At 38.2% G+C, this 27,920-nt stretch overlaps 1 protein-coding gene across 1 annotated transcript in view; it reads left to right on the top strand.

Annotated features, from left to right (window-relative positions):
• The window catches only part of LOC126106770 (peroxidase-like), a 195,578-nt gene extending 170,049 nt beyond the window's left edge, over positions 1 to 25,529 (top strand). The window contains exons 11-14 of the mRNA XM_049913148.1: positions 6,447 to 6,617; positions 15,393 to 15,582; positions 23,983 to 24,088; positions 24,632 to 25,529. Of these exons, the coding sequence (XP_049769105.1) occupies positions 6,447 to 6,617; positions 15,393 to 15,582; positions 23,983 to 24,088; positions 24,632 to 24,698 (534 nt within the window). The 3' untranslated portion in view covers positions 24,699 to 25,529. The remainder of the gene's footprint in view (positions 1 to 6,446; positions 6,618 to 15,392; positions 15,583 to 23,982; positions 24,089 to 24,631) is intronic.
• The last annotated feature ends 2,391 nt before the right edge of the window (positions 25,530 to 27,920 follow it).

Below are 27,920 nucleotides of genomic sequence, written 5' to 3'. Positions count from 1 at the left end.
AACTACATGGTTTGTTGCAACTTTTTGATCACAGCATGTTTCTAAAGGTAAAGTCAGAAACAAATATATGTGCTACTTATACTATTTCTTAACTTTGCTGTCAGAATAGAATCAAATCAAAATCTTTATTGATGAAATGGAGAGCATTGAGGATACATGAAGTATATCAATTTTTGGCAATCATTTTGCATATGTGTGTTGTAAAGAAACCTAAACATAGGGATTATTGGTCTGAAGACCCTGTGCTTGCTTTATCATTTGCTTCCCAGCTAATGTCACGAGGCAGATTTTTGCCATGTTCAGGTTCCTGAAAGTGAACAATTATGCACTATGGATACCTCAGCTAATGTCAAGAGACAGATTTTTTGCCATATTCAGGATGCTGCATGTGAACAATAATTCACTATGAATACCTCAACAAGAACCAGACCATGACTCTCTGCATAAAATAAGACCTGTCTGGGACTTTTCACAGAAAGATGCAGAAAAGACTTTTATCCATCACGAAATCTGATTGTGGATGAAGCAATACATCATTTTAGAGGAAGAATTGGACTCCATGTTTATATGAAAGGCAAACCAGAGAAATATCTGATAAAACTGTATGTTGTAAATGATGCTAAACAGGTTACATGTGCAATGTTGAAGTTTATACTGTAGGAAAAGGAAATGTTGACATTTCTGTCAAATCCCTGCTGCTGAGTCTATGTTCCTCTTACTTGGGAAAAGGACATGTGGTATACATGGACAGATTTTATACAAATCCTGCAGTTCTTGAAAAACTATGAGAAAGAAATACATTGGGAGTTGTAACTGTGATGAAGAACAGGGTAGGTTTGCATAGAGACCTAATAAATCAAAAACTAAAGAAAAGAGAAATGACATTTCATTGCAAAGGACACCTTTTCTGTTTAAAATGAAAAGACAAACGTGATGCACACATGTTGTCAACACAGCATAAGAGGACTGCTTCTCATGTCAGTGTAAAATCCAGGAGTGAATATATTGAGGTAGTAAAACCAGACGTTGTACTAGACTACAACTTGTCTTAAACAGGATTGACAGGGGAGACCAGCTGATGAGTTACTAACCCTTCCAGTGAAAGGCTGTAAAATAGTGGAGAAAGATTTTCTTCCATATTTTTATGAGGGCAGTTGTGAATACCAACATTATTCACTAGATTAAAATATCAAAAAAGTGTGAATTAGCAGATTTTATCTGTAAATTAGCAAAGGAATTGGTTAAAAAAGGAGGAGCAGAACTAAATAAAGACACACATTCAGCACCTGGAGATGCAAGTGCAAGCAGACTCACAGCACATCATTTTCCTGAGAAACTGCCATCAACAAAACAGAAAACAAACCTAGCTAGAATATGCTGGGTCTTCTGGGAACAAGTGAAAGCTCAGGAAAGGTAGTGAGGAAAGAGACCAGATACTACTGTAGGCCATGTAACAAAGGCCTTTGTGTTCCTGAGAGTTTTGAAAGATTTCATACCTGTGTGACGTTCTCCAATTTGTAAAAATAAAAAAAAAAAAACAATTTCACAATAAAACACTTTACCTATAAATTAAGCAATTAGAATTTCCTGCTGATAAGTGATTTTAGATCAATAGCCTACCATTCCCTACAACTTATGAAAATTTTGTCCTCTACGGGGAAAAATAAAAATGCTGAAAAACAGTATCTTTAATATCTACATATCCCTGTATAATTTATTTGTGCTAAATGTATACATATGCATATAGAGGAAGGATGGAAGATTAAGCTGATATAATGCCCAAAGAGGTAAGTGGATTAGTAAATTTATTAAAAAATTCTAAACTGTAGCAAATTTCGTCAGGATCTGGGTATTAACTGGATTGCCAACCCATTAGGCTCCAATGTGTTAATAAGACAACTTGGTACTATATCCAATATGGTGAAATTTTATTTTTCAGTCTGCAAACTGCTTCATAGACTTCCTCCTTAGATGTGAGCAGTAATAACACTGAACACAGTACACATTTATTTAGTGTTCTGACACAAGGGGCTGTTTGAATTTTTCCTGCAGTTTTCTTCCTATACTGCTACATTATCTGATAAATCTTTTAGATTTTTTATCGAGTCCTTTTCTCTTTCATTTTTATGTTTGATTGATTCATCTTTCTCTTGCCTGTTTTCTGCTTTACAGTCTTTTACTCATTTATTATTTTCATTAATGGGATTTGTATGTTATCTATGCATGCCTTGAGAACAGAAAAAGAAACCTCATCAATGTCTGCTGACTTCTTATTGTTTAATTTCTGCAGTGTACTGCTGACCCCATGCTCTCTTGTGAGAAACATCACCATTGTGCTTGCTGTTTAATTCATTGTGAATGCTGCATGTGTTTTAGGAAGATTTTATGGCAACACCTGCATAATACCAGAGAAATAGTCAGTTATAAAAATTGGCCAGTTCCTCAGGATATTCTATGTCTATGTCAATTTTTTATTTTTTATTTATTATACCTGTGTCTGTCTTTCCCAGTTTGATGTTATATAACACGCCTTATTGATTTGCTTTTATTTTCTGCATTGTGTATTATTTTCTCATTGAATGACTTTTTTGCAGTAACCAGTAATATCCTGTATTTCATTTTGTAGCTATGATAGTAATTTAGGGGCTGTGGCTTAGTATATTGCTTTAGTAGAGAACTGAAGAAATTTAAGTTTCTGCGAGGACTTTCTAATACCCACAGTTATATATCTATTTTACTTAGCTGTTACTGTTGAAGTGGCTGCTTTTGTAAATGTCCTTTCAAAAATTAATTTAAACAAAATGCAGAATTTACAGAACTTACCATCTACACTGTTTTCCCTATAAACTTCATCCCAGGTCTGTTTTGCCAATGCCCTAGAAAAATTGGACATCTGTGTTTGGAGAAGCCTATCTTTAGTTTCATTATCTGACAGTAATGAACATAGAATCAAGATCTTTTAGAAATATTTTACAATTTTCACTTTTGGTAGCTGTAAAACTGATGCTGAACTTTTTTATACCTTAGTAGAAGCACTTACCATTTGTGCCATGCCAAAACTGTTAAAGGTGTTGATTTTGGAGGCTGCAACTCTTTCCAGGATGACAGTTAATTTGTTGAAGAAAGTTTTCTCACTAGATGAGCAATACACAAAATGGTTCAAATGGCTCTGAGCACTACGGTACTTAACTTCTAAGGTCATCAGTCCCCTAGAACTTAGAACTACTTAAACCTAACTAACCTAAGGACATCACACACATCCATGCCCGAGGCAGGATTTGAACCTATGACCGTAGCGGCCGCGCGATTCGACTGTAGCGCCTTTAACCGCTTGGCCACCGCGGCCGGCAGCAATACACACACAGAACAATTAACTTCATATAGATGTATAGCTTTATTAGTTCAATGGCTGCCAATTCAAAATGATTATCTAGTCTAATGGTAATCAGATCCTCTTTCACCTTAAAATGTATGCCATCTCTGATTTAAATATATGATTTCCCACTCTGTAAGGATGTTCTACTTGCATGTTCATATGGCAATAGCACTATATGGTACATTTAAGTGTGTCTGCACCTGTTTCTGAGTCATACCAATAAACCCAGTGATCACTGTGTTAAGAAAGTTGTGAATACTGTTCACAGTATCCAGCATGTGATATTTTCAAACAGAGTTGCCTCTACTTTGTTGTTAGCAGCTTTGGCACTGATTTTGCTGAGATCATCCCGAGGTCCAAAAATGGAATGAATGTATCCAATATAATTTTAATCTTGTCTTCAAGTTCTCTGATCAAGATTCATCTATCGTGCATCATCAGAGCCTCCCTATGTGGTCACTGACAACCTCATTTGTGGGTGTTGAGGGTCCACCTGAACATGCTTCACTCTACACTGATGAGCTTCCATTTTTGAAGGGTTGTACCCTTCCTACTGTTTGGTACCAATTGTTTAATGCCCAAAGATTTGTTGAATGTTATGGGTCATTCCAACTTGAGAACTGCTAGTCTTAAAACAAAACTTGATGCAATATCATTGTTCCACTTTTCCTGTCATTTTACCCTCAACACAAAATCTGAAGGCTAATATTTACATTTGTTCATTTGTCAATGACTACTCAGCAACTGGTCATTTCCACACTTGTGTAAAAAACATCAAGAATGTGTACGAAGTATGCCTACAAATATAGAGTGTGTGTGTGTGTGTGCCCCAATACCATTTTTGGTCTCGACAGTGAAAAATAAGGTTGGATATTTTTTGAACAGCCCTTGTACTTTTGATGTTTGCTACAATTTATCCCAAAAAAGGCACAGTCCTCCTACCCAAAACAACAGATATTTGTGTCACCCCACACCCACCTGCTACATTTTCATTAACTGACTCCATCAGCTTCCCCTTCTCAGTCCTGTTGAGGCACAGAATGCGCCTAGTGTTGCCCCTTCTCCTAGTAGTTCTTACCAACTGTAGTACAGCGTGCATCCGGGCACATCTCCAGCACCACACTGACTCACTATGCAGCACTGCTGAGATGAGGTCAGTTGCGCTGCTGAAACAGTTCAACTATGCTCATGTTGGTGCTACCAATTGGAGAAGCTATCTTGCTCAGTCACTATCAATGCTGTAAACTCTGTCCCTATTCAAGCTGTTCCCTACCCCACCCAACTATCTAAATGAAACTTTAGAGCTTAAGCTAATCCTACCCTTAAACTGGCTAATAGACAATCAAGAAAGATGGAGTTCAGTAGAGCAAGTGCTCTCACATATACAACAATATCAGGAGGAGCAGTAGCATACAATCATGACTATGAGTACTACAACCAGAGACACAATGTTGATTTCAACTCTGTTCTGCCAAGTCTACCTTAGAGGACTGTTTAGCAGTGTGACCCTCCAGTACATTGGATACCATCGGACCTGTTAAAAGAAGTGCAAGAAACTCAATATAATAGACATAAACAGTATAGGATTATGACTGTTTGCGATTTGGATGGCAGGGAGCCTGGGGTAGTGCTGGGACAAACATTGTTGCTGATAGTATGAGACACCGTAAGGGTGTGATAAGTTGGTATATAACTGTTAAATGCTTTGGAGGGTTTAGTACTTATGAGATACCATAAATCAGAGCAAGAGGTTTGATGTAGTAACATTGTGAAGGCTGGAAGAGAAGATGGGCTAACAGATGTGGGTGTACATAGAGCCTCCAAGCTTTGTAGCTCAAGCTCCTTAATGTTTATTAGAAAACAGTGAGTTGTCTGTGTCGCAACTATGTATGTGACTGGTCATGGGTTCAGACCCAGGGTCCAAGTCTTCCCAAAGAGAGGAGGAATGTTAATTTTGAGCAGTATTGTAAGAAAAACAGGTTCATCGCACAAATATGTGGGATGAGCAGGCAGAAGCAGAGGCACTGGTATCCACCTTCATAAATGAGCATGTTCACCTACAGTAAAGCAGGCTATGCAGAGCCACATAATCTTCATGTTGTCACAGAAAAGCTGTGTAATTACAAAGCAGCCCGAGTGGATTTTCTACTCTGTTGGGCTACCAGAGCATCAATCTGTACATGCCTGGAAACAAAAAAAGTGCTATTAACCATTACAAAAACCCTCCAATTCTAGTACCGTTATTTATAGTCTGGCAATGTTCTTTGTGATGCAGTGGTTATGCATGTCTCCACTGTGTTAGCAGCCAGTGAGCAACCAGCACAAATCTGGGCAGCTGTCTCCAGGAGACTGGCTCACTGGGTTAAGTCTGCAACTGTGGAGTTGGAGCAACTAAAGCAGCAGCTAAACTTCTGCCTTGAAAGGCAGTGCTTCACGGACCACCTACCCCAAGACAAGCTTTCCTTCCTGAAGCAGTGGACCTCTATGAGAATCCAGGGTTCATGTTCACATTACTGGCACTCATCACTCACAGCTGCAGAGTGTTAAGTGGGACGAGCAATGCTGAGTGAGAAAATGGTGCTAGAGAAGCAGGATGTGAACGTCATCCATCCATCACACCAGCTGCACCATCAGCAGCTGACAGTGCAGCTGAAAGACCACAGAACTGAAGGGGGCATTTCTGTGGTGTCACAACACTTTGATCATTGTAATGTGAGACTGAATAAAAGATGGGTTACATGGCAGCCAAGTTTCCCTAGCCACCACTGGCCACCACCAGCACCTCCACTCCCCACAGTTTCATCTCTACACAGTAGCAGCCCAACTCCACCTAGGTGGCTACAAAAGTCTAAGCACTCAATGTAAAGTCTCCCATTCTTTTCATCCAACATTATGCCTGTTGTGCCTTCTGCCTTGAATGTGTCTCTCTATATCAACAATATTTTTTTCCAAAACTATGTTAAATATCGCTGGCTAAAGGCATTCACCCTATTTCACTTGAACAATATTGATGTAGGTATGTCAATATTCTTCACTAGTTCTTGAATTAATAAAGTTTCAATGATTTCAGCTTAACAGGAACATGTTCCAAGTTGACTGGCCTTATGGTCAAGATCTAGACATGTTTGACATAATAAGAGGAAGAGATGGTGGCTTGGGACGCTATAATGATTATCGAGAATTAATAGGTCTACCGAGAGCAACAAAATTTGAAGACTTTACTGATATTATGTCTTATGAGGTATGTAAACAACCATTGTCATTCCATGTTCATTTTTGTTTGTGAAAATGAAACACCAAGTGCTACATCTGAATAAGTCATTTTGGTCCCATTTGCACTTTTGATTTAAATTAGAGTAATTCTCCAAATGGAGCATATTTGAATTGAAACATATCCAACAATAGGGCTTATGTTGATCCTTCAGAATAGGTAACAACAGGAAAGCCAATATGCTCTAATATCTGTAGCTCTAGGCTACTCACAGTTTTTCCATGTTTGCATATACTCATAAATAATTTTGAAAATCAAGGTTGTCCTGTTGAGGGTAATTGAACAGTGCTACTGGTGGTCATTTGTCCATTATGAGTAGATAAATGTATGTACATACAGGGTGTCTCAATGTTTATTGAATCATATTGAAACAGGTGATACTGTGTTCACACCCATTATAGAGAGATAAGGAGCCAGTGGTCAGAGATGTATATTTATTGTGTTATGGACATGCACAGTGTAAATCACATAACAACAATGTAGCTGACTGTAATTGTTCAAAGCAACAACCACCAGTCTTAGTGCTTCTATTGCAATGGTGCATCCAGTTTTGCCATACTCTTGCAAGGATCCTGGGTGTCTGTTGTACCCTGGAAGAGGCATTGGGTAATAAAAAGCATACACTCCTTTACCACCAGACAGACATACTGTACAAAACTTAGCTCAGAGCACATGTATCATTTGATGACTGCATGCATCACACTGGTGCATTAACCTGTGCTGCACCCACACTGCTATCCCTGGGGTCAGTTGTCCACTGAATCAGACAGCTTGTGATGTGTGTTACTGTGTACAGTGTGTGATCCATAGTCAAAGAAAGACTGTTACTCATTACTAGAGTTGGCTAATATACATTTAATGTATGGTGCAGCAAAATGCAGTGCCCACAAAGAAGCACAAATTCACAGAGTGTGCTTTCCAAACAGTCATCATCATAACTGGAAGAACTTTAACTCTGTGAATACCAATACCAAGTTTTTCATCCATTGCTAGAAGGACATTGCTATCTGCAAACATAAAATAATGGCAATAGGATAAATATCATACACACTGAGAATGCCATAGCTGTGGGAAAACATGTCTGGGTGAGAATAAAATAAAACTGTTTCAACATAAAGCAGACCTGATCTCCAAAAACAAAAATTTGAAGAGAGGCCAAGCGTGGATCTATGTCTGGATTCGAGAGAGTGGGTGTTGTGTACATAGTTCCGCGTAGTCAGCGCGTACACAACTTTCCCAATAGAGCGTGCCCTGCTCAGCACAACAGTTCAGGCGCAGCACTCGTCCATCTCCACACTATGAGATGGCACTGTCTTAGAGACAGACCAAATTCTGCTTCCGCCTATCCGCGTATTAATATGTCTCGCAGCCAGTGAGATTGCTGCTAATGTAGAACCTTTTCTCCTCGCGGATCACACTTGCGCAGTGATACCTGAATGCTCAGGGTATTATAACAAGTGTACAGACCTCCAATTAGTCAGTCTGCATTTGTCTGCACCAGTCTGTACCATTCTGCATTAGTCTGTGGTGTCACCGCCAGACACCACACTTGCTAGGTGGTAGCCTTTAAATCGGCCGCGGTCCGTTAGTATACGTCGGACCTGCGTGTCGCCACTATCAGTGATTGCATACCGAGCACCGCCACACGGCAGGTCTAGAGAGACTTTCTAGCACTCGCCCCAGTTGTACAACCGACTTTGCTAGCGATGGTTCACTGACAAAATACGCTCTCATTTGCCAAGATGATAGTTAGCATAGCCTTCAGCTACGTCATTTGCTACGACCTAGCAAGGCGCCATTACCAGTTACTATTGGTACTGTAATCATGTACCGTCAAGAGCGACACTCATCACTTATGGATTAAAGTACAGTATTCCACCAGCTACATCCATTTTTTGCTAAAGTCTAATTTCCTTGACCTGTTCCAGACCTCACGCCAGACTGCGTGAGCTAAAACGCGTGCCTCTCAGCTTCCTCTAATATCACGGTGTTGGCTCTACTGCCAACCTACAACATAGTCTGCATTAGTCTATAGTCAAGTTTCAGTCTGCGCCTAATAAGATTATCATATTCCTGTACATAGCCATGAAGAGAAATGTATAGACACTTTGTCAAGTATCAGAGATATGTGAGAATAAGATTAATGTACCAAGACCAAAGGAACTTCAGATTATCAATTGTAAACAGCATCCAGAATCAAGTTACGTAATGTCTATATTTTTTATTATTTTAATAAATGTGTGTGAAAATTCAAGTTCTGTTTAAAGTTGGTCACCATCAATCTGCTACTCTAAGCATGCAAGTGGCATTTCTATCGTCTGACCTAACGGCAGAAGATAAACACGCCACGATAAGACCACGAGACATATTGCTGGCACTCGCCTACTTCGTTAGAGCGACAAGTCAAATAATCTGATGGTGTGTGTACCAAAGGTCTTACAGTATCCACACCACAGTGGGAGAGGTGAGGGAGGAGGTTGCAACCCTCAATTTTAATCACAATTTTTATTTATCACAAATAAATCTCCTCCAAACGAAATGTAATTAATTAATTGGTCCATGAACTATGAAGGAACAGTTCATGACAAAATACTTGTGACAGTCACAATAGAAATGGATATGAGATTGTTACAATGTGAAGAGTACAGTCAATGCATGACTTAGCTAGATAACTAGTATTTTGTAGCAAATTTGCATACAGGCAACTTTGGTGGGAACTATACACACAGAAAACAGTCATCTTGTGGTGGGGACGACAGTTAGAGGAGAGTCAAATAACAGCAGAGGCAGAGACAGACACCAAAAGCCCTTTCATTCCCACTGTGCATACCCTCACTGGATGTGTGTGAGGTTACACATATTGAAAAAATTCTATCGTCTATTTACATGAGCAGTGGAGTTTCTAAAGTATGTACACAGTTTCTTATGTTCTCCTTGCGCTCCCTACCTCGCTCAAAAAATTTGCTTTCCTTTCCACTTTTAAGATACCACAGTTGCCTAGAATTTGACAGTAATAAGAGTAAAATACACTGAGGTGACAAAATATATGAGATAGCAGTATGTACATATACAGATGGCAGGCAGTATCATGAACAAGGTATAAAAGGGCAGTGGAGCTGTCATTTATACTCAGGTGATTCATATGAAAAGCTTTCTGAGTTGATTATGGCCGCACAATAGAAATTAAAAGACTTTGAATGCAGAATGGGAATTGGAGCTAGACACCTGATACATCCCATTTTGGGAATCATTAGGGAATTCTATATTCTGTGATACACAGTGTCAAGAATGTGCTGAGACTACCAAATTTTAGGCATTACCTTTCACCAAGGACAACACAGTAGCTGACAGCATTCACATAATGACTGAGAGCAGCAGCATTTGTGTAGAATTGCAGGGCTAACAGACAATCGACACTCTGTGAATTAACCACAAGTATCGATGTGGCATGTATGATGAACATATCCATTAGGACAGTATGATGAAATTTGGTGTTAATGGGGTTTGGCAGCTAATAACCAAGGTGAATGCTTTTCCTAACAGCATGACATTGCCAGCAGTGCCTCTCCTGGACTTGTGACCATATTGGTTGGACCCTAGATGACTGGAAAACCATGGTGTGGTCAGATGAGTTCTGATTTCAGTTAATAAGAGCTGATGATAGGGTCTGACTGTGCCATAGACCCCATGAAGCCATGGACGCAGCTCATCAACAAGGCACTGTACAAGCTAGTGGTGGCTCCATAATGTGATGGGCTGTGTTTACACAGTATGGCTGGGTGCTCTGGTCCAGCTGAACTGCTTGTTGAATGGGAATGGTTATGTTTGGCTACTTGGAGACCACTTGCAGATATTGATGGTCTTCATGTTCCCAAACTACAATTGTTTGCAACTGGATGGAAGAACATTCTGGGCATTTCTAGTGAATGATTTGGCCACTCAGATCACCCAACATGAATTTAATTGAATATTTATGGAGCATAATCGAGAGGTCAGTTCACACACAAAATCCTGAAACAACAGCACTTTTGCAATCATGGATGGCTGTAGAGGCAACATGGACCAATATTTCTGCAAAGGACATTCAGCATCTTGTTGAGTCCATGCCATGTCAAGTTGCTGCACTACACTGGGCAAAAGGAGGTCTGTCACAATATTAGGTTTCCCATGACTTTTGTCACCTCAGTTTTTATAAAGTATGTTAATAGAGTCACTTGCAAGATTAATAATTTACATAAAATAAACTCAGAGTGTGCTCTCATCATTATCAGTATTCAATTGGGACTACAGCTGTGAATGCACGTATATGGACAATGACTATATGAGTGTGTGAGTGCTATGGTTCAAAAAGTCAATGCTTCTGTAATTTTTTCCTTGGTGGAGAATTTTTCTCCTTCTGTCTTGCCTACTAAACCTTCCATGGTTTGACAGTTCTACATGTTAAAACATGTGCACGCAAAACAACTACACATAAATTCAGTATTATTACAAACATTGCAAAAGGATTGTTTGCATGTGTTTACATAATTAGCTGTTTCATTCACAGTGGACTGAGAGCATAGGTTGAATCTAAAATGAATTTTTGGATAAGAATAACGATTTCCTCTAATTACTTAAATGATCAAGTTTGATGTCTTCTTTGTTGCCCATTGTCCAGTGAAGTAGATTTCCTGATTGTTGAAGGTAAAATTTTAATTTTAAAGATAGTCCAGCCAAAATGACTAATTGGAGGTGTATAATCTTTAAAACATACATTTTCATTGTTTTGTCTTCTTATTACAAACTATTAGGTTGGTACATAAGTTCATAGAATTTTCATTTGGAATATTGGTATTCTAACTGCTATTGGTTTATTTATCAATTATTACTTTTTATTTGTAGTTCACTGTTGCTACTTGAGTTTATTTATTGTTATTTTGTCATTTGGAGATAGTGAATGGAGTTGTGGACAGTAGAAAATGGAGTGCCAAATGGAGAAATTGGAACATTTTCAACATATTCTCGTGTCAGAGTTTGTCAGAGGGTGACAGCAGTAGAGGCAGCCAGAAATATTGGCACCATGTATAGGGATAATGCTATTGGACAGAGCATGACAATAAAATGGTTTTCTCATTTTGAGGAGGATAGTTTTGACATCAGTGACTCTACATGTTCACGAAGACCTTTGGGCTTTGAGAAAGGTTGTTTAAATACATTAATCCACAATGGTCCACATCAATGTACCAAAGAACTGGCAAATATGCTGAACTGTGATCATTCTACCAATGTGCAACATTTGCATGGAGCGGGGAAGGTTAAAAAATGGGATATATAGGTACCACATGCTCCGAGCCAAAATCACAAAATCAGCAGGTGGCAACATGTGCATCTTTGTTTGCTCATCATCAATTGGCTCATGAACAACACTGACCATTTCTATCCTGTACCATTACTGGTGACAAGAAATGGTGTCTTTATGCTAACAGAAGGAAAAGAAATGAATGGTTAAGCTCAAACACAAAACAACTCCCTGTATGAAGACCTGTGCATGTCTACAAAAGATAATGTTATCTGGTGGAATAGCAAATTGCTTCCCCAAGGAGTAACCATCACTGCTGAGTTTATTGTCAAGAACTGAGATGTCTTGCAGATGCAATCCAAGAACAACCACAAGGAAGACTGCATGAACTGATGCTACTCCATGAGAACATTTGCCCATATTCTGCTAGACTGAAAAAATCACTATACAGGAATTTGGTTGGGAAGTTATTCAGCACCTGCCATATTCACCTGATCTTGCACCCTCACATTTTCACCTTTTCCACTCTCTATCAAATACCCTTCAATAATCTTCATTTCTGGATTAAATGTGCTTTGAACGTGGCTCACTGAGTTCTTTGCTTGAAACCCATGTGATTTCTATGGTCATGCAATTTACCCCAGCTTTGGTAGACTGTTCTCAATAATGAAGGAGAATATATTATTGATGATTAAGGTATCTGTTGTATTTATTAAGGAAAAACAATACAACCTTATGCACAAACTCAATAAATAATGCCAGTATTTACAGCAGTCCTTCAAAATACATGATGTCACACCATTTGCAACCCTGTATACCAACTCCACAATAACAGCTTACTTGTGCCAACCAGAAACACAGGTGAACAAGAACAAGAAGTCACTGTGTATTCATATTTTCCTTAAAAAGACATTAACATACAAATAATTAGTTCTTTTTAGAAATATTGTCAAAATTACTACTCAGAATAAATTTTAGAAAATGGAAGGTCATTTTAATTATATTGCCAAAGTTACATTAAATGCTAAATTACAAATAGTATACTGTTAATCATGTGTTAATTTTGTACACTATTGCACATTACATGGCAGAAGAACGTGCACCAGCCCATTCCTTTACATTATAGACTCAACAACCATGTCAGATATGTTGTTACCAGCAGATGTGGTTGGACAAGGAATGGGTGCCTCTACCTGGCTCTAATGTTACCTGTAGCCAGTCAGCCCACTTTTAATTTTCAAGAACTGCTTCCTGTATTTAGACAGTTTACATGCTACTTTATTTTAAAAAAAGTTATCTAAGAAACTTGGAGGTTGACATACTTGAAAATATAACTGGTGTTGGTAAAATATTTCCCAGGTCAAGAAGGGGGAAGATTTGCATCTGCGAAAGGTTTTCATTCACTTGCAAATGAAAGAAATGTGAAACACATATAAAAGAATCTCACTGTCTCCCACACACAAAACTCCTTGCCCATAACAACACCAACAAGCTTTTTTCATTCTAGCTCTGACAGTCCAGATAATAACAAAATACAGGAACCTGTCTCTGCAACATCAGTTGTTAATCTGCAGGTGACTGGGTGCCTTTACTCATTTTTGTTTATTGATTGCATCCAGGAATTTCTTTTATCATTATTCGTTTGTATTCCATAAGACACAGCAATTTTATGGCACAGGGTAACCAATACAAGACTTTTACTTTACCACCTTATGACACAACTCAGGTGTAGATTTTCTGAAGTACATATTCATACATACATTTACTAAAGCTAAAAAACTAGGTCTGACCAGAGCGTATCAGTCAGAAAAGAGTGTTGTAATTATATAGTTAGGATCATGAAGGTTATAGTGAAGAAGAAGAAGTCTGAAGAGAACAAAATGTGTAAAACATGAAACTTTAATTTCATTTCGCACCTAATCAGAGATCACATAATGTATTTAGACTCTGTTACATCTTCTAGTTGATTTGGCAATGGCACCTTGGTGTAAGTTGTCTTTCTATTTGCTTTAGCATGATACTGTCATCTGTGTCATAGTCTTTTGTGTATGTGCAAGCTTGTAGTGAGTGAAATGAATTGTGTGGATTTTATATCCATGAGTTACTGAACAATCCAGTACAAAACCTAGTAACTGGCAATGAGAAATTCAACAAGAACTTTATGTATGTGCCTTCATGTGTACATTTTCACTGAAATAGTGTCTGTTGGGAAAATTATTCAAGTTAACCATCAACTGCAGCATGTCAGAAACTGACAGTGAATGTGAGGACAAGGATGCAGTGAAGAAGACTTTGTCTGTGGATAATCCTGGTGGTATCACAATGCTAGAATTCACAAAACAAGTACAGTGGAGTGTGTATATCTCTATTATGAAGAATAAGTTCTTTGTGCACAAGATATCAGACAATCTGCAAATGAACTACCTATTGAGTCTCGTTGGATCTGAGTATGCAGCTCTCACCATGGACCTAGCTTATCTTCAGAGGCCAGAGGACATGACTTTCAATGAATTAGTGAAACTAGTGAAAGACCTTAAGTGATTCAGAATGCAGAATATACATTCACAGGCCACAGCCCAGCCATGCTTATGTTTAGAAAGTATCTAAGGACTCAATTAAACCTAACCAAATCATTTGACATCCAGCCAAAGCTAAGACCTAAGTTAACACTTGAGAAGAGTCATATATTTAAGTGTTGGAGATTTTGTACGCATGAGACATGGTATCAACTCTGATGCATAAGAAAAGGGTGTAGTTTTGGAAAGAGGAGGAAATGTTATGCACATGGTAATAGATCTTAGTGGTAATGCTCATAGGATACATGTGGACCAACTTTTGTCATCCATTCCTCGTAATAAGAGAGCTATTTCTGAAACTAATATAATACCAATCATTAATGATGATGGTGAAATGGGTTTCAACTCTGATTCTGAAACTGACAAGATGCCTGAAAGCAAACAATTATCAACCTCTGTTGTAAATGAGCCACCCGTAGCCATGCAGAATAATGAACCTGCTGTGACCCCAGCTGCTAAGCAAGATGTCCAGGATGTTCCAATGTTGTGCCGTAGCTCCAGGATTATTAAAACACCAGAAAGACTTAACCTTAAGTTATCCCTTTTTTAGATGGGTGGAGCTGTTACATCTGCTAGTTAAGTTGGCAATCGCACCATAGTGTAAGTTGTCTTTCTATGTTCTTTGGTACAATATTATCATCTTTGTTGTAGTCTTTTGTGTGTGTGCAAGCACGTGGTAAGTGAAATAAACTGTGTGGCTTTTATATTCATGTATTACTGAACGACTCAGTACAAAACCTAATAGCTTTAATCTGAAAGAGCTACTAATGTAATGTTTTATTCAATCAAAATGACTATTTGAATGGCAAGAGTATGAAATGCACAAAAAGAGTTATTTACACACTGTGTACATTAAGCAAAAAATGCACATAAATTAACCTTTCTTTTAAGGATGCCATGACCTTAAAACAGTATTATGAAGACCCAGATGATGTAGACCTGATGATGGTGATGCTGGAGAACATCAGCTCAGATATACTGACTGTGAGGCAGATCATTGTTGCAGAACAGTTCTACCGTTGGAAGTGTGGAGACAGATTCTTCTATGATTATGTTGGGTCCCCTTACCCCTTCTCAGAAGGTATCAGTTATTTTCTCATTGCTTCACATTTTTCATTGTTGAACAAGTCTGTATAAACTTTGTTACTGTTACAGCACAATCTAACATATTTATTTTCATTCTGTCAGCAAATATGGCTTACATGTGCATTAGAAGAGTAAATATTACCTTTATTAATTTCATTAACACATTCACAATACGGCACCTCTTCTCTCTTTTCATTACCATATTTTGTATGTGTTTTCAAATTACATTAAGATTCTAATTTTAATTTATCCCCTCCCCCCACCCCTTTCTCTCTCTCTCTCTCTCTCTCTCTCTCTCTCTCTCTCTCTCTCTCTCTCTGTGTGTGTGTGTGTGTGTGTGTGTGTGTGTGTGTGTGTGTGTGTGTGTGTGTGTGTGTGTTTTTGTGTGTGCATGTTTCTCTACATCTATGTTGAAAAGTTAAGCAGAATCCTGAAATAACAACATGTCTAAATTCATTCATTAAAACATCTTGTTCCACGAATCCCATCATGAAGTTCTTTTTGTGTTCTGTTGTGTTTAGTGTTTTGGAGTGAGATGAGTCAAGCTACATGTAATCTGGCAAAAGCAGACTAAAAAAAAAGGTGTATTCCATTTGGAACTGATATCCTTCAAAAAATCACTGCAAAAAGTTACTCCTACGGGTGAATGTATGTTTAAAAAGTTCCCATTTACATGTTCCAGTGTCTCTTTTCTTAAATATACATTGAATAATATCACCTTTTATCTTGCTTTTCATTGATTGCACAACCTCTCATGCTTATATAATGTAGAAAAATTACAAATGTTTTCTCTGTATTCTTGGAAATGTTCATAATTAAACTTACAATTGAAATTAATGATTCTTCATGAGTCAGGTTTGAAAATGTTGTTTGACAAATTGTGGTAACAAGTTTGAAATAATCAGTAATTTGATATAAATAAGTTGTCAAATTGAAACTTTACAAAATATCATAATACCATTTGTCAACAATTGCATCAGGTTACTTGTTAGTTACATTGCAAATACTCAGTAACTTTACATATATATAAAACAATAAATAGTTTAATTTTTACTGTTTTTTGGATTACCAGTCTTCTGTTTTGAGAAATTGCAATGTGAGTGTTTGTTTACGAGGGTGTTCAGTAAGTAATGCAACACTTTTTTCTGAAACAGACTCAAACATGCAGTACTATTCACCATTGTTTTGGCTACTAAACTCTAATTTTAAACATAATCTCTGTTCAATCAACAGTCTTACACCACCTTACTGGGAAGGTCCATATGCTCACATGGTATCACTCTACTGGTCGAGGAGAGCCAATGTCTTCCTGCATCAGTAACCTCCCCATCATCCACATACTACTTTCTGCAGAATGCTGCCTTCATTGGGCCAAATGGAAGGTTGGAGATCAGGGCTGTAGAGTCCAATGCCATTTCATGACCTCCACCAGGAGCAAAAACTTGTATGGTGCCTTGCATTGTCATGGAGAAGAAGAAGTATATTTGAATTTTTTGTGGCGATGAACATGTTGAAGTCACTTCTTCAATTTCCTAAGGCCAGCACAATACACTTCAGAGTTGGTCATTGCAGCATGAGGGTGGACATCAAACATAATAACCCCCTGAGAGTCCCACAAGACTGCCTCCGTGACTTTACTGGCTGAGGGTGTGGCATGAACTGCTTCTTTGGAGGTGAAGTGATGTGACACCACTCCACAAATTGCCGTTTCATTTTCTGTTTGAACTAATGAACCCATGTTTCATCACCTGTGTCAATTTTTGACAAAAAATTGTCATGATAAGCCTCATAACTTGAAAGCAATTCTGCACATGGTCCTTTTTTGGCTGTTATGACCTTCTGTTAGGCAGTGAGGAGCCCAATGAGCATACACCTTTGAATGTGTCAACTGGTGGATGAGTGTTCCAGCACACCAACAGAGATGTTGAGTCAAGAGACAAGGTGTTTGATTGTGATCCATCTGTCACCTCAAATGAGAGTGTGTGCATTTTCCAACACTGCAGGAGTCACAGCTGTGAGCAGCCAGCTGGCACGCAGGAGATTGGAAAGGTTGGCGCCACTCTGTTGCCATGATGCCAGAAACCTCATCCAACATCCTTTGGTCACTGCCCAAGCACCTTTCATATCTGCAATGATTTTGTTTTCACCAAAGGAAATTCAATGACAGCTCTCTGCTTGGAATGCGCCTCTGTTACAGACGCCATTTTGAAGACTTATGCATAGTGCCAATACATATCAAAACTTCAGGAAATTGTGGGGGCTGAAGCAGGAATACTCCACAATGTCCCCAACAAATTCCACATTTTTTCAACTGATATTGGTTGAGAAAAAAAATTGTTGCACTGCTTATTGAATGCCCCAGAAACATTCCACACGGGAAAAATATATCTAAAAACAATGATGACCAAACAAAAGTGTTGGTATGTTGATAGAGACACTAACAAACACAAACACACACACAAAATTCAAGCTTTCACAACCCATGGTTGCTTCATCAGGAAAGAGAGAAGGAGAGGGAAAGACGAAAGGATGTGGGTTTTAAGGGAGAGGGTAAGGAGTCATTTCAATCCCAGGAGTGGAAAGGCTTACCTTAGGGGCAAAAAGGGACAGGTATACACTCGCGAACACACACACACACACATATCCATCCACACATATACAGACACAAACAGACATATATTTTACTCTGTTACTAAAGTCCTTTGTTTATCTATAATATAACCACTGAGTATATTCTTCATGAAAATTTACTCGTTCTGTGTTAACTCACTTATTTAGTGTTTCCTACCTACTGGAAAATTCTGACTGTGCATCACTGTGTTACACAAGACATCAACATCAATTGTTTCAAAATATCTGCAGTGATTGTCATTCAGTATTTATGACTTACACCTTTTTCACTTCAGGATATCATTCTTGTGAGTTATGTGTATAAATATGTCACTATGAATATTGTGTCAGTGAATATGTGTAAAACAATGCGTATCTCATGATCAAGTGCAAATGCACCATGAGCACACATGCTTGGCGCTCTTATCAGCAATGTATAGTATCTGGTTTGACCCCTTGTGGTTTGGTTGTATGAGACCTCAGTTAAACTTATATTATGCCTGATGTACAGGGCCCTGAGATATCACTTAAGTTGGGGCATTGGTATCTAGGACCATAGTTACATTTAAGTCAAATACTGGGAGTTAACTACTGCTTGCACTGTTTCCTCACCTTCCCTTTAATGGTTAGTGGTATCTTCCTGGCACAATTCATCTTTGATATCTCTGCTCTGATCATATATAATAAAACAGATGTGCAGATGGATATGTGTGTGTGTGCGAGTGTATACCTGTCCTTTTTTCCCCCTAAGTTAAGTCTTTCCGCTCCCGGGAATGACTCCTTACCTTCTCCCTTAAAACCCACATCCTTTCGTCTTTCCCTCTCCTTCCCTCTTTCCTGATGAAGCAACCATTTGTTGCGAAAGCTTGAATTTTGTGTGTATGTTTGTGTTTGTTTATGTGTCTATCGACCTGCCAGCGCTTTTGTTTGGTAAGTCTCATCATCTTTGTTTTTAGATATAAAACAGTTTTTAATCAGCTTTATGTCCTTACCCCCCTCATTGGACATGGACAGGGGCCTGGGTAACTGGGGTATTAACCTCCTCATTTGAGGTGATGTCAGCTAAGTGTATATTGTGGGTTTGGTTCCTCTAGTTGATGTCTTCTGTAGCCCTCGATTTGAAATCTCAATGGACTTGCCCACTATTTGAACGTAATTCTCGTTGTGTTGAATATAATCAGCTGTTGGTGGGTTGTTTGATTGTCTGTTTGCGTTTTGCCCTTGTCAGCTGTCAGACTGGTTGTTGCCATTAGTTGGCTGTGCATTGTACACCTGCTGGCTGTAGAATCTCTGATCAGTATAAGCCAACTGGATAAAATTTTGACCCTGATGGTCCTCATAACCTCGTTTATATTTTTGGTCTTTTCCATTGCTCTATTGCTGTTGCTGCAAGGTGAGTATGGTTGACAACCTTGTTGATTATTGTTATCATTTCCACCTTGCTGTTTGGCAATCTTGGGGACTCAAACGGTGTGCTGACACTTTGTGTTTGCACTGGTCCTTCCTCATAAATAAGGTGGGCAGAATCAAATACTGATAAAAAATAGTCTAGGTCATGTTCTGGAATGGTAATTAACTTTTTGCAGATGTGGGCAGGCAGACGGCTTTTCAAAATCTGTAGCACTTCCACATGGGAGAATGGGTTTGAACAGTACCAAGTTCTATTTAAATACTTCTCAGAGAATTTTCTTAGCTGTCCCCATGTTTGCTGCTGAATGGTGACAGATTGAAAACTTCATGGTGCAACCTCTCCTGTACCATGGAAGACCAAAATTTATCCAAAAATGCTTTCTTGAACTGTTCATAAATGTGGCATCTGTCTGCCATATCTGTGACTCATAGCAAGACACCGTCTTGCATGTATCCTACACCAAAACAGACCTTTTGTGTCTCTTCCCAGTTTCTAGGCAACGCCTTACGAAAGGCCCTTGTAAACATCACTGGGTTCGTTCTTTTGCCTTCCAATGAAAAAATAAGGAACTTTCTATGCCGTAATAAACCTTCATCAGGTAATAAAGTGGAAAGACATGTAACACTGTGTGGTGTCACAAGGCTTAGGCCTGTCCCACCCCTCATTAAATCGACCAAGACTTATACGAATAATTGTAAGAACAGTTATTATTATTATGTTCTTTAAGTTTGTTTTCGGGTTTTCAGAAATACTGTGGGAAGAAAGTTTATTTATGTTGCAGATAACGTGGAAGACGTTGCCCAACGATCACCACGAAAGTTCAACATAGCAGCAAGTGGGCAAGAAATAAAATGAATGCTGCAAACTACCGTGAGCCATGGAAGAGCATGGGCCGTGAGGGTGTTGAGCTTCCTAGGTCATTGTTGGACAACGTCAAAGGAAGATATATTCTGCTTTCCCTTTGTAAACAGATCGATCGAGTCTTGAAAGGTTCATGTAAAACGTATAGGCGGGTGGCACATTAGGGTGGGACCCGATGCCTATATACTTCCACAGTTATTAAAAAGTTGTTAAATGGCAAAACCAATAGTTCATCATTTATATAGGTAAAAAGTAGTAAAGATATAGGAAAGGAAGAGTTGAAGCGTCAGAACGAAAAGTAACACATCGCTCAGCAACGAAGAAGGACGTAAACAGCGCGCATTACATGGTGAAAAAAATCAACTGATAAAATAGTAAGTCTGTAATTAAGCATTAAGCCACGTAACACTGCAACTGTCTGTTGACAATGTGGCATTTTTTTGGTACATGGGATTATATTCTGAGTATGGCTGTATGAAGATACAGTAGTCGGCATCAGTTACGACCCTCTACGTATAGCTCACATAGGGATAGCAAGGATTAGATTTGAATAATTACTGCATGCACAGAAGCATTCAAACCAATCATTCCTCCTCCACTCCACACATGAATGGAACACGAAGAAACCCAAATAACTGGTACAATGGAACATACCCTCAGCCATGCACCTCACAGTGGTTTGCAGTATATTGATGTAGGCATTTGGAATTTGACTGCTTGGAGTCGGATTTCTTTTATTACTTTTGCAACACTGATCAGGCTACTCTGCAACTTTTCATCCACTGCTTTAATGCCCAAATCTAACCTAGCCAACAATTCATTCTCTTTCTCCTTCATCATCTCCTCGACTAATTCCATGTGAGTTATGTGTTCCTCAACTATCTTTTGTGCAAAGGTACTACCTTGGTCTAGCATACCTGCTTCAGCCCTATCCTATAATTCCCACTCCTTTTGCACAAATGTAGTGTTTAAATTTAAATTATCTAGTTGCAATGACAATTTCTGTACCTTATCTGGTAAAAGTTTACATACTGACTGCAACTAATTTACGGCACCCATCAGTGTGTCCAAATTCTTACATATTTGAAAGTGTGTCTTGCATTTCTGTAGTAATGACAACACTGCACTGTGGCTGATATTAAAACTCAAACATGTAGAAACGTATATAAAACAAAGAAAATATGTGTAACATTCAAGGTTTGCCATTACTGCAAATTGTAGATGAGCAGTGTCATTCCAATATCACGTGACTAGCCTCGTTTGATGTTGAGGACATGCACAGTAAATCAAGGAACATAGAATAAAAACAATAAACTACACTTACTCCATGGAAATACAGACTCTATGACTAGACTCTGTGTTTTTTCTATTCTTGTTAGAGTAAACTATGACCAAAGATTCCACTGATGCCAATGATGAAATGTCACTCACAGCATCTGTTTTTGCATTGTGATGGATAATATAGGACATAAACACATGAAGCGCCTGTGTTCTTGCTTTGCTGGGTACATAGCTGTACGTATTGTACAATTTGGTGGAAACAAATATGCTATGCACCACATTTCGTCATTGGTATTAAGATAATTTTTGGCCATAGGAAGCACTACTGCATCACTTACATCTGTGTGATGCCATTACTTTGACAATCAATTGGTCCTGATAATGATAATGTTTGATATTTTCATAATCTCGGATTTTCATAATGAATGAATGCAACAAATGCTTGGAGAACATTTAAAGCAACATATTTACTGTGGATGACTTGTTGGGTAAATTTTGCTATGTTTGAGGTATTAGATAAAAACAGCAACTGTGTAGTATAAGAAGAGGATCAATGGCTTTCTTCGATGTAACTGTTTCTCTGTCAATATACATTAAAAAATCAGGGTTATTTAACAGTAAATAATATTTGTTTTATCATACAGTGTTGTTCAAGACAATACAAGAAAACTTATTTTGCAACATATATTGATATCTTATCTGTTGCATTCAAATTTAAACATTTGTTGTACTACTCCACAAGATTTTCTTTGCATTAGGTGTACTCAATTGTGACCAAGGTGTTCAGTGATTCAATAACATCTTTTCTCAGTTCATTGTCATTCCCATAGTGATTTCTGCCAAAAACATTCTTCATTTTGGGAAAAAATGGTAATTACTCAGGGCCAAGTATGGGATATAATGTGGATGATTAAAACTTCCCACTTAAATTGCTAGATCAAATCGTTTGTCAATGCAGCAGAGTAAATATGAGTGTTAATCATGAAGGAGTACTACACTGCTGGATTGTAATCTGAACCATTTTTCTTGGATGGTATGGTATAGTTGGTGAATAGTCTGACAGTGGCTGCTGCATTTGTAATCTCTCCTCCAAGCATAAAGTCGATGAGTAGAACACCCTTTGAATCCCGAAACACAGTGATCATAATTTTTTTCATGTTCAGAATTTCTTTGCCGTCTTTTGTTTTGTTGGGGATTGACAATGATGTCATTCCATTAACTGGCACTTTGTCTCTGGACTTTTATGCAGAACACAGGTCTCATCGTCAGTAACAATGTGGTTCAAACACTCCTTACCACCCTTGCCATACTGAGTGAGAAAAGTCAGTGCAACTCCCATTCATTGTTTTTCATGTTAATCTATCAAACGTTGAGGAACTTTCCTGGCACCCACTTTTCTATAGCCCAAATTATCGGTAGCAATGTGATAAACAACTGATCGAAAGCATATGCTCAACCCATCAACAGTGAAACATTTATTGTGTTGAATATCTTCCTTAATCCTTGATTTGAGTTTGTCAGTCACAACTGAACATTGGTCTAATCGTTTCTCTGCATGAATATTCATTTATCTAATATTAAATATGATGCACTATATTCAAATTGAAGCTTTGTTCATCAAATTTCTATAAACGTTGCTTATTTTATCTCAAACTTGACGAGATTGTTACAATTTGTTATACATTTTGAAACCACTCCTGCTTCTGTTATTGTCATAATGGCACACTTGATGAGGAAGGTGTATAACACAGACATGGGGTAGGGGGAGAATTGCACAGCTCATCTATTATTTTTTTTTTTTAACTTTAGAACGACCCTTGTATATAAAGTAATTGGGAAGCAGTTCCCATAGTTATTGATATGAATGGTTTATCACTAGTCATAATTTGTTCTTGGTACAATTTACAGTAGCATGCTTCTTCCTGCTGACATATAACTTGACTCATTTCTCACCTCTATTGTGTTTCCTTCATCTTGAGATTTGCAGAACGTGATGTGTGGAAGGGTGAAAGAGGGAATGAAAAACCCAGTTCTCTCTTATTCAAGCACCATTGGACAGGCATGCTTTAGTGATCTGAGCTAAGGTGGTGATTTATATTGCACTAGTTTTGTAAGCACATCTCTGCATCTTTGCTTTCAAACTAAGTCATGTATCTAAACATAGTGGAATCCCAGTTCTGATATGCTTTTATTACATTGTCTCAGATTAATTTTTGTCTGGCTTGTTTGCAGATCAGATAAATGAAATTAAAAAGGTAACCATGTCCAGGATAATTTGTGACAACTCAAATAACATAACCAGAATACAGGCCAACAGTATGAAGAAAGTCAATGACACGTAAGTGGATTTCTAAATGTATTTTAACAGGAGATAAATGGCAATCATTATAAAACAGAGGTGGCAGCAGCCTTTCTCAGATTAGTAGCTTTTCTTCTAATTTACTATGTTACTGTACACTTGCTCGGTTTAAACATGACCAGTGTTAAGCATTACAGTGATGAATTATCGTCAATACTCACACACTATACATATGAACTTTCTTGGATTTGCTTGTCTTTCTCTTTCTTGATGGTATCTTTGGGATATGATAAATGAATGTAAGAATGAATTAACCATGAGATGGTAAACTGTGTCAGCAGTGAGGGCAGGTATGTTGAAATGTAGTGGAAGATCCCAACTCACATAGAAAACTAACAATATCCATATGTTGATCTATTTTGTTACTACTATTAGTCCATTCTTGCTTTTTCCCCACTGCATTTCAACTTAGATCTTGGCTGTCTCTTGTGTGTAACTGAGATTCTCTGATCCATTTGTGTCAAACAACTGTTCCTCAAGATCTGACTTTATGTCCTGTCATTGGCAATATTGTTTTTCCAGGAATCCAGCAATAGACTGCACTCTCATTCCTGAGGTGGATCTGAGCTACTGGAAAGAGGAACAGTGACTATGTGATGACTCCAACCAGAATTTCATAGTTTTGTTCTCAGTAGCACCAATCTCAATCACCTTAAAGCTGAAAGTTTAAATGTGTGTGGGATGATATTTGTTCAGTGATGTGCATGACACCATATTTTTGATAATATTAACACACTATTTATTCCCTTCAAAGATCAGTTATTAAGTGTAACCAGTTTATTTACTATGAAAAAATATTAGCACAACTATTGAGGCCATAACCAACAATGTTTAACAGTTACAATCCAGTGGTGAAGCTGAATGTGCAACTGTGGGACAGAAATAGTGTTCACATTTTGTAAAAAAATGACTGAGTTCACTATTATCACTAACCTGTAGTAGTTTAATAAAGATGATTACACTATGGTAGTTGAATTAAGTCAGTCCATAATTAGACCACTGTGTCCACCAGTGCCTCACTCTGATGACAACTTAGTTCCATTTGTACTTTGAAAAACAGTATAGATTGCACAAATCACATTTATTGGTGACCTTTTTCATTCCAAGGGTGGACATGTAATGAATCTCACAGCTGCCAGTGGATGGAGTTTAGCATTCAGAACGTGCATGACGGTGGCATGCATCAACACCATGACTGCTCTCAACATAGATGTTACAGATGTTCTTTCAGATGGCAGCTACCAATTTTGGGTGACATTCAACTAGTTTTAGATAGATGTAACAACAAACTGTTATTCTTTAAATTACATATTGCTTTGAAAATGCCAAAGTTGGAATTTACTGTTCTTTATGAATGCCAAGAACTTATGTGATTTTTATTTATAGAAAATGTTGTTAGTCATAAATTTAGAAAAATACATGGAACTATTACCCTCAAACAACATGAGTCCTCTTGTTTTTATGAATAAGCACCACATTTCATATTAGAGGAACTTTTTATTTAAAATACTTTAGAGGAAAGTGGGAATGCTTAACCTTCTGTTGGAATGTGTCACTATCTGTTGGAATGTGTCGCTATATGGAATTACGCTGATTAGCTCACAAAATTTTATATGTATCGAACTATTTTGTTAGAGTCAGCTGCCCCAATGAAAATTAACTGCGCCACTGAAATCAGAACATTCAAAATAAGCATCTGAATAAAAAATTAAAAATAAAATTCAGTCTAAATAGAAAATATCAGCGCACACTCCACTGCAGAGTGAAAATCTCATTCTGAATAATTGCTTGTATTTACCAGAGGTCCCCACAAAGAAAATTTGGCACAATTTTTTGAAAGACATATACTAGTTAATTTAATACTGTTTATGCAAAGCACTCTGAACCTACCATCAGTTGAAATTAAATAAAAAATTTAAACATCTTGTTCATTAAGATTACAGCTTGAAATAACCAATTACAGTTATGAAAGCAGTTTTAAAACCAACAAAACCACGAGTAACACACTTCAGTCATTGATTTAAATACTTGGACCTACACATGCATCTACGTACATGTTCCACAAGCTACCATACACTGCAGGGTGTAGGGCATCTTGTACCACTACAACTTTTCTGTTCCACTCGCAAATCAAATAAGGAAAAAATGACTGAGTATGGATTAATAGAGCCCCTAATTTCTCTTATTTTTGTGGTTCTTGTTCAAAATGTACCTCGGTGGCTATAGAATCATTATCCAGTCAGTCTCAAATGGCAGTTCTATAAATTTGTTAAATAGTGCCTCAGGAAAAGAGCTTGCAGCGATAGGTTTCAAACGAAATAACATTTATTCATAATCAGCTCCTCTGTAGTAAGGACACCTAATCTACACAACAAATAAGCTCAGTTCCTTACAGGAAGGGCGTATAACTTGAAAATTATGAATACCAATAGCCTCAATGGTCCACCTGACTACAGCATACATCAAAGCAGTTACTCACGTCATACACTTAAACACACAAGAAATATTACCACTCAGTGGACATTAAAACAGGGAATATGTGTCAAGAATAATTACTAGTTGAGCAGTACTTGACAGTACACTGGACCTGATCCTCCAAAGGAAGAAATATCAGCAGTTTATGTAACATCAGTGTTTAGTTGGGTTGTACTTTATGTTAATAGATTTATGTAAACTAACCAGAATAAGCTGGCTTCACCACAAGTGGTAGACACAGTGCAGTATCAATAACTGGAAGGAAGGGTACTGTATGGCATACGGGAGGATGTCCTTCTAACCAGCCACTGTTGAACACTGATGATGCCATGTAATGTGTGGGAAGGGAGGAACAAAGTATGAAGGCTGGAGGAGACAATTGCCAGATTACACCTTTAGGCCAGGAAGAAATGAGTGTTGAAGGAATTGGCAGGAGAGTATCCAGGATTAAGTCCCTCATATGGGCAACTATGGGAGCAGTTATGCAAAGCAGTAAATTTGATGCCACAGACGTTGCTATGACATAAGAGAGGATGGTTGGACGCAGGTAGTAGGTTGCTTAATATGATCTTTGGGACTGAGGATACTGATGATATCCCAGAACTGAGTGATATGCTGGGAGGAATTAGTGAAATAGCCAGCAGGTACAAAGTCATGATGGAATGGCATACCATACAAGTAACAAACATGGAACAGGACATTCTGAATAAAACATTGACGTTGGAGGAATTAACAAAAGAGCTGATGGAGTGTGTGAAAGCAACCATGGGGACTGTGAATCAACATCTGAATGTGATGCAGACTCTGCTAGCCTTGTTAGATACTAGTGTAGCTGCGTTGAGATCCCCTTCTGTCACTACTTGACAGCATAAGGGATCCTACAGTAGAGGAAAGAGCATTACAGAAGGCCACACATCATGTATCACATGGGCAGTTGAGCCCTATGCTATACACCAGAACAATTTCTGGATGTCCTAAGCAAGGTCTGGAACGAATTAACAGCTCAAATACACTGAGGTGATAAAAGTCATAGGATGGTGACATACACACATACAGATGGTGGTTGTATTGCGTACACAAGACATAAAAGGGCAGTGCATTGGCAGAGCCATCACTTGTACTCACATGATTCAAATGAAAAGTTTCCGATGTGATTATGGCCATGTGAGAGGAATTAACAGACTCTCAATGCGGAATGGTAGCTGGAGCGAGACTCATGGGACATTCCATTTCACAAATCATTAAGGAATTCAATGTCAGGAGCGTACTGAGAGTACCAAATGTCAGGCATTTCCTCTCATCGTGAGAAACGCTCTGGCCAACGGCCTGTGGTTAA

The sequence above is a fragment of the Schistocerca cancellata genome, chromosome 10, assembly GCF_023864275.1.
Source record: "Schistocerca cancellata isolate TAMUIC-IGC-003103 chromosome 10, iqSchCanc2.1, whole genome shotgun sequence".
NCBI classification, from domain to species: Eukaryota; Metazoa; Arthropoda; class Insecta; order Orthoptera; family Acrididae; genus Schistocerca; species Schistocerca cancellata.
Note: the sequence above shows the minus strand (reverse complement) of the source record. Positions and strands in the feature narration are given on the sequence as shown.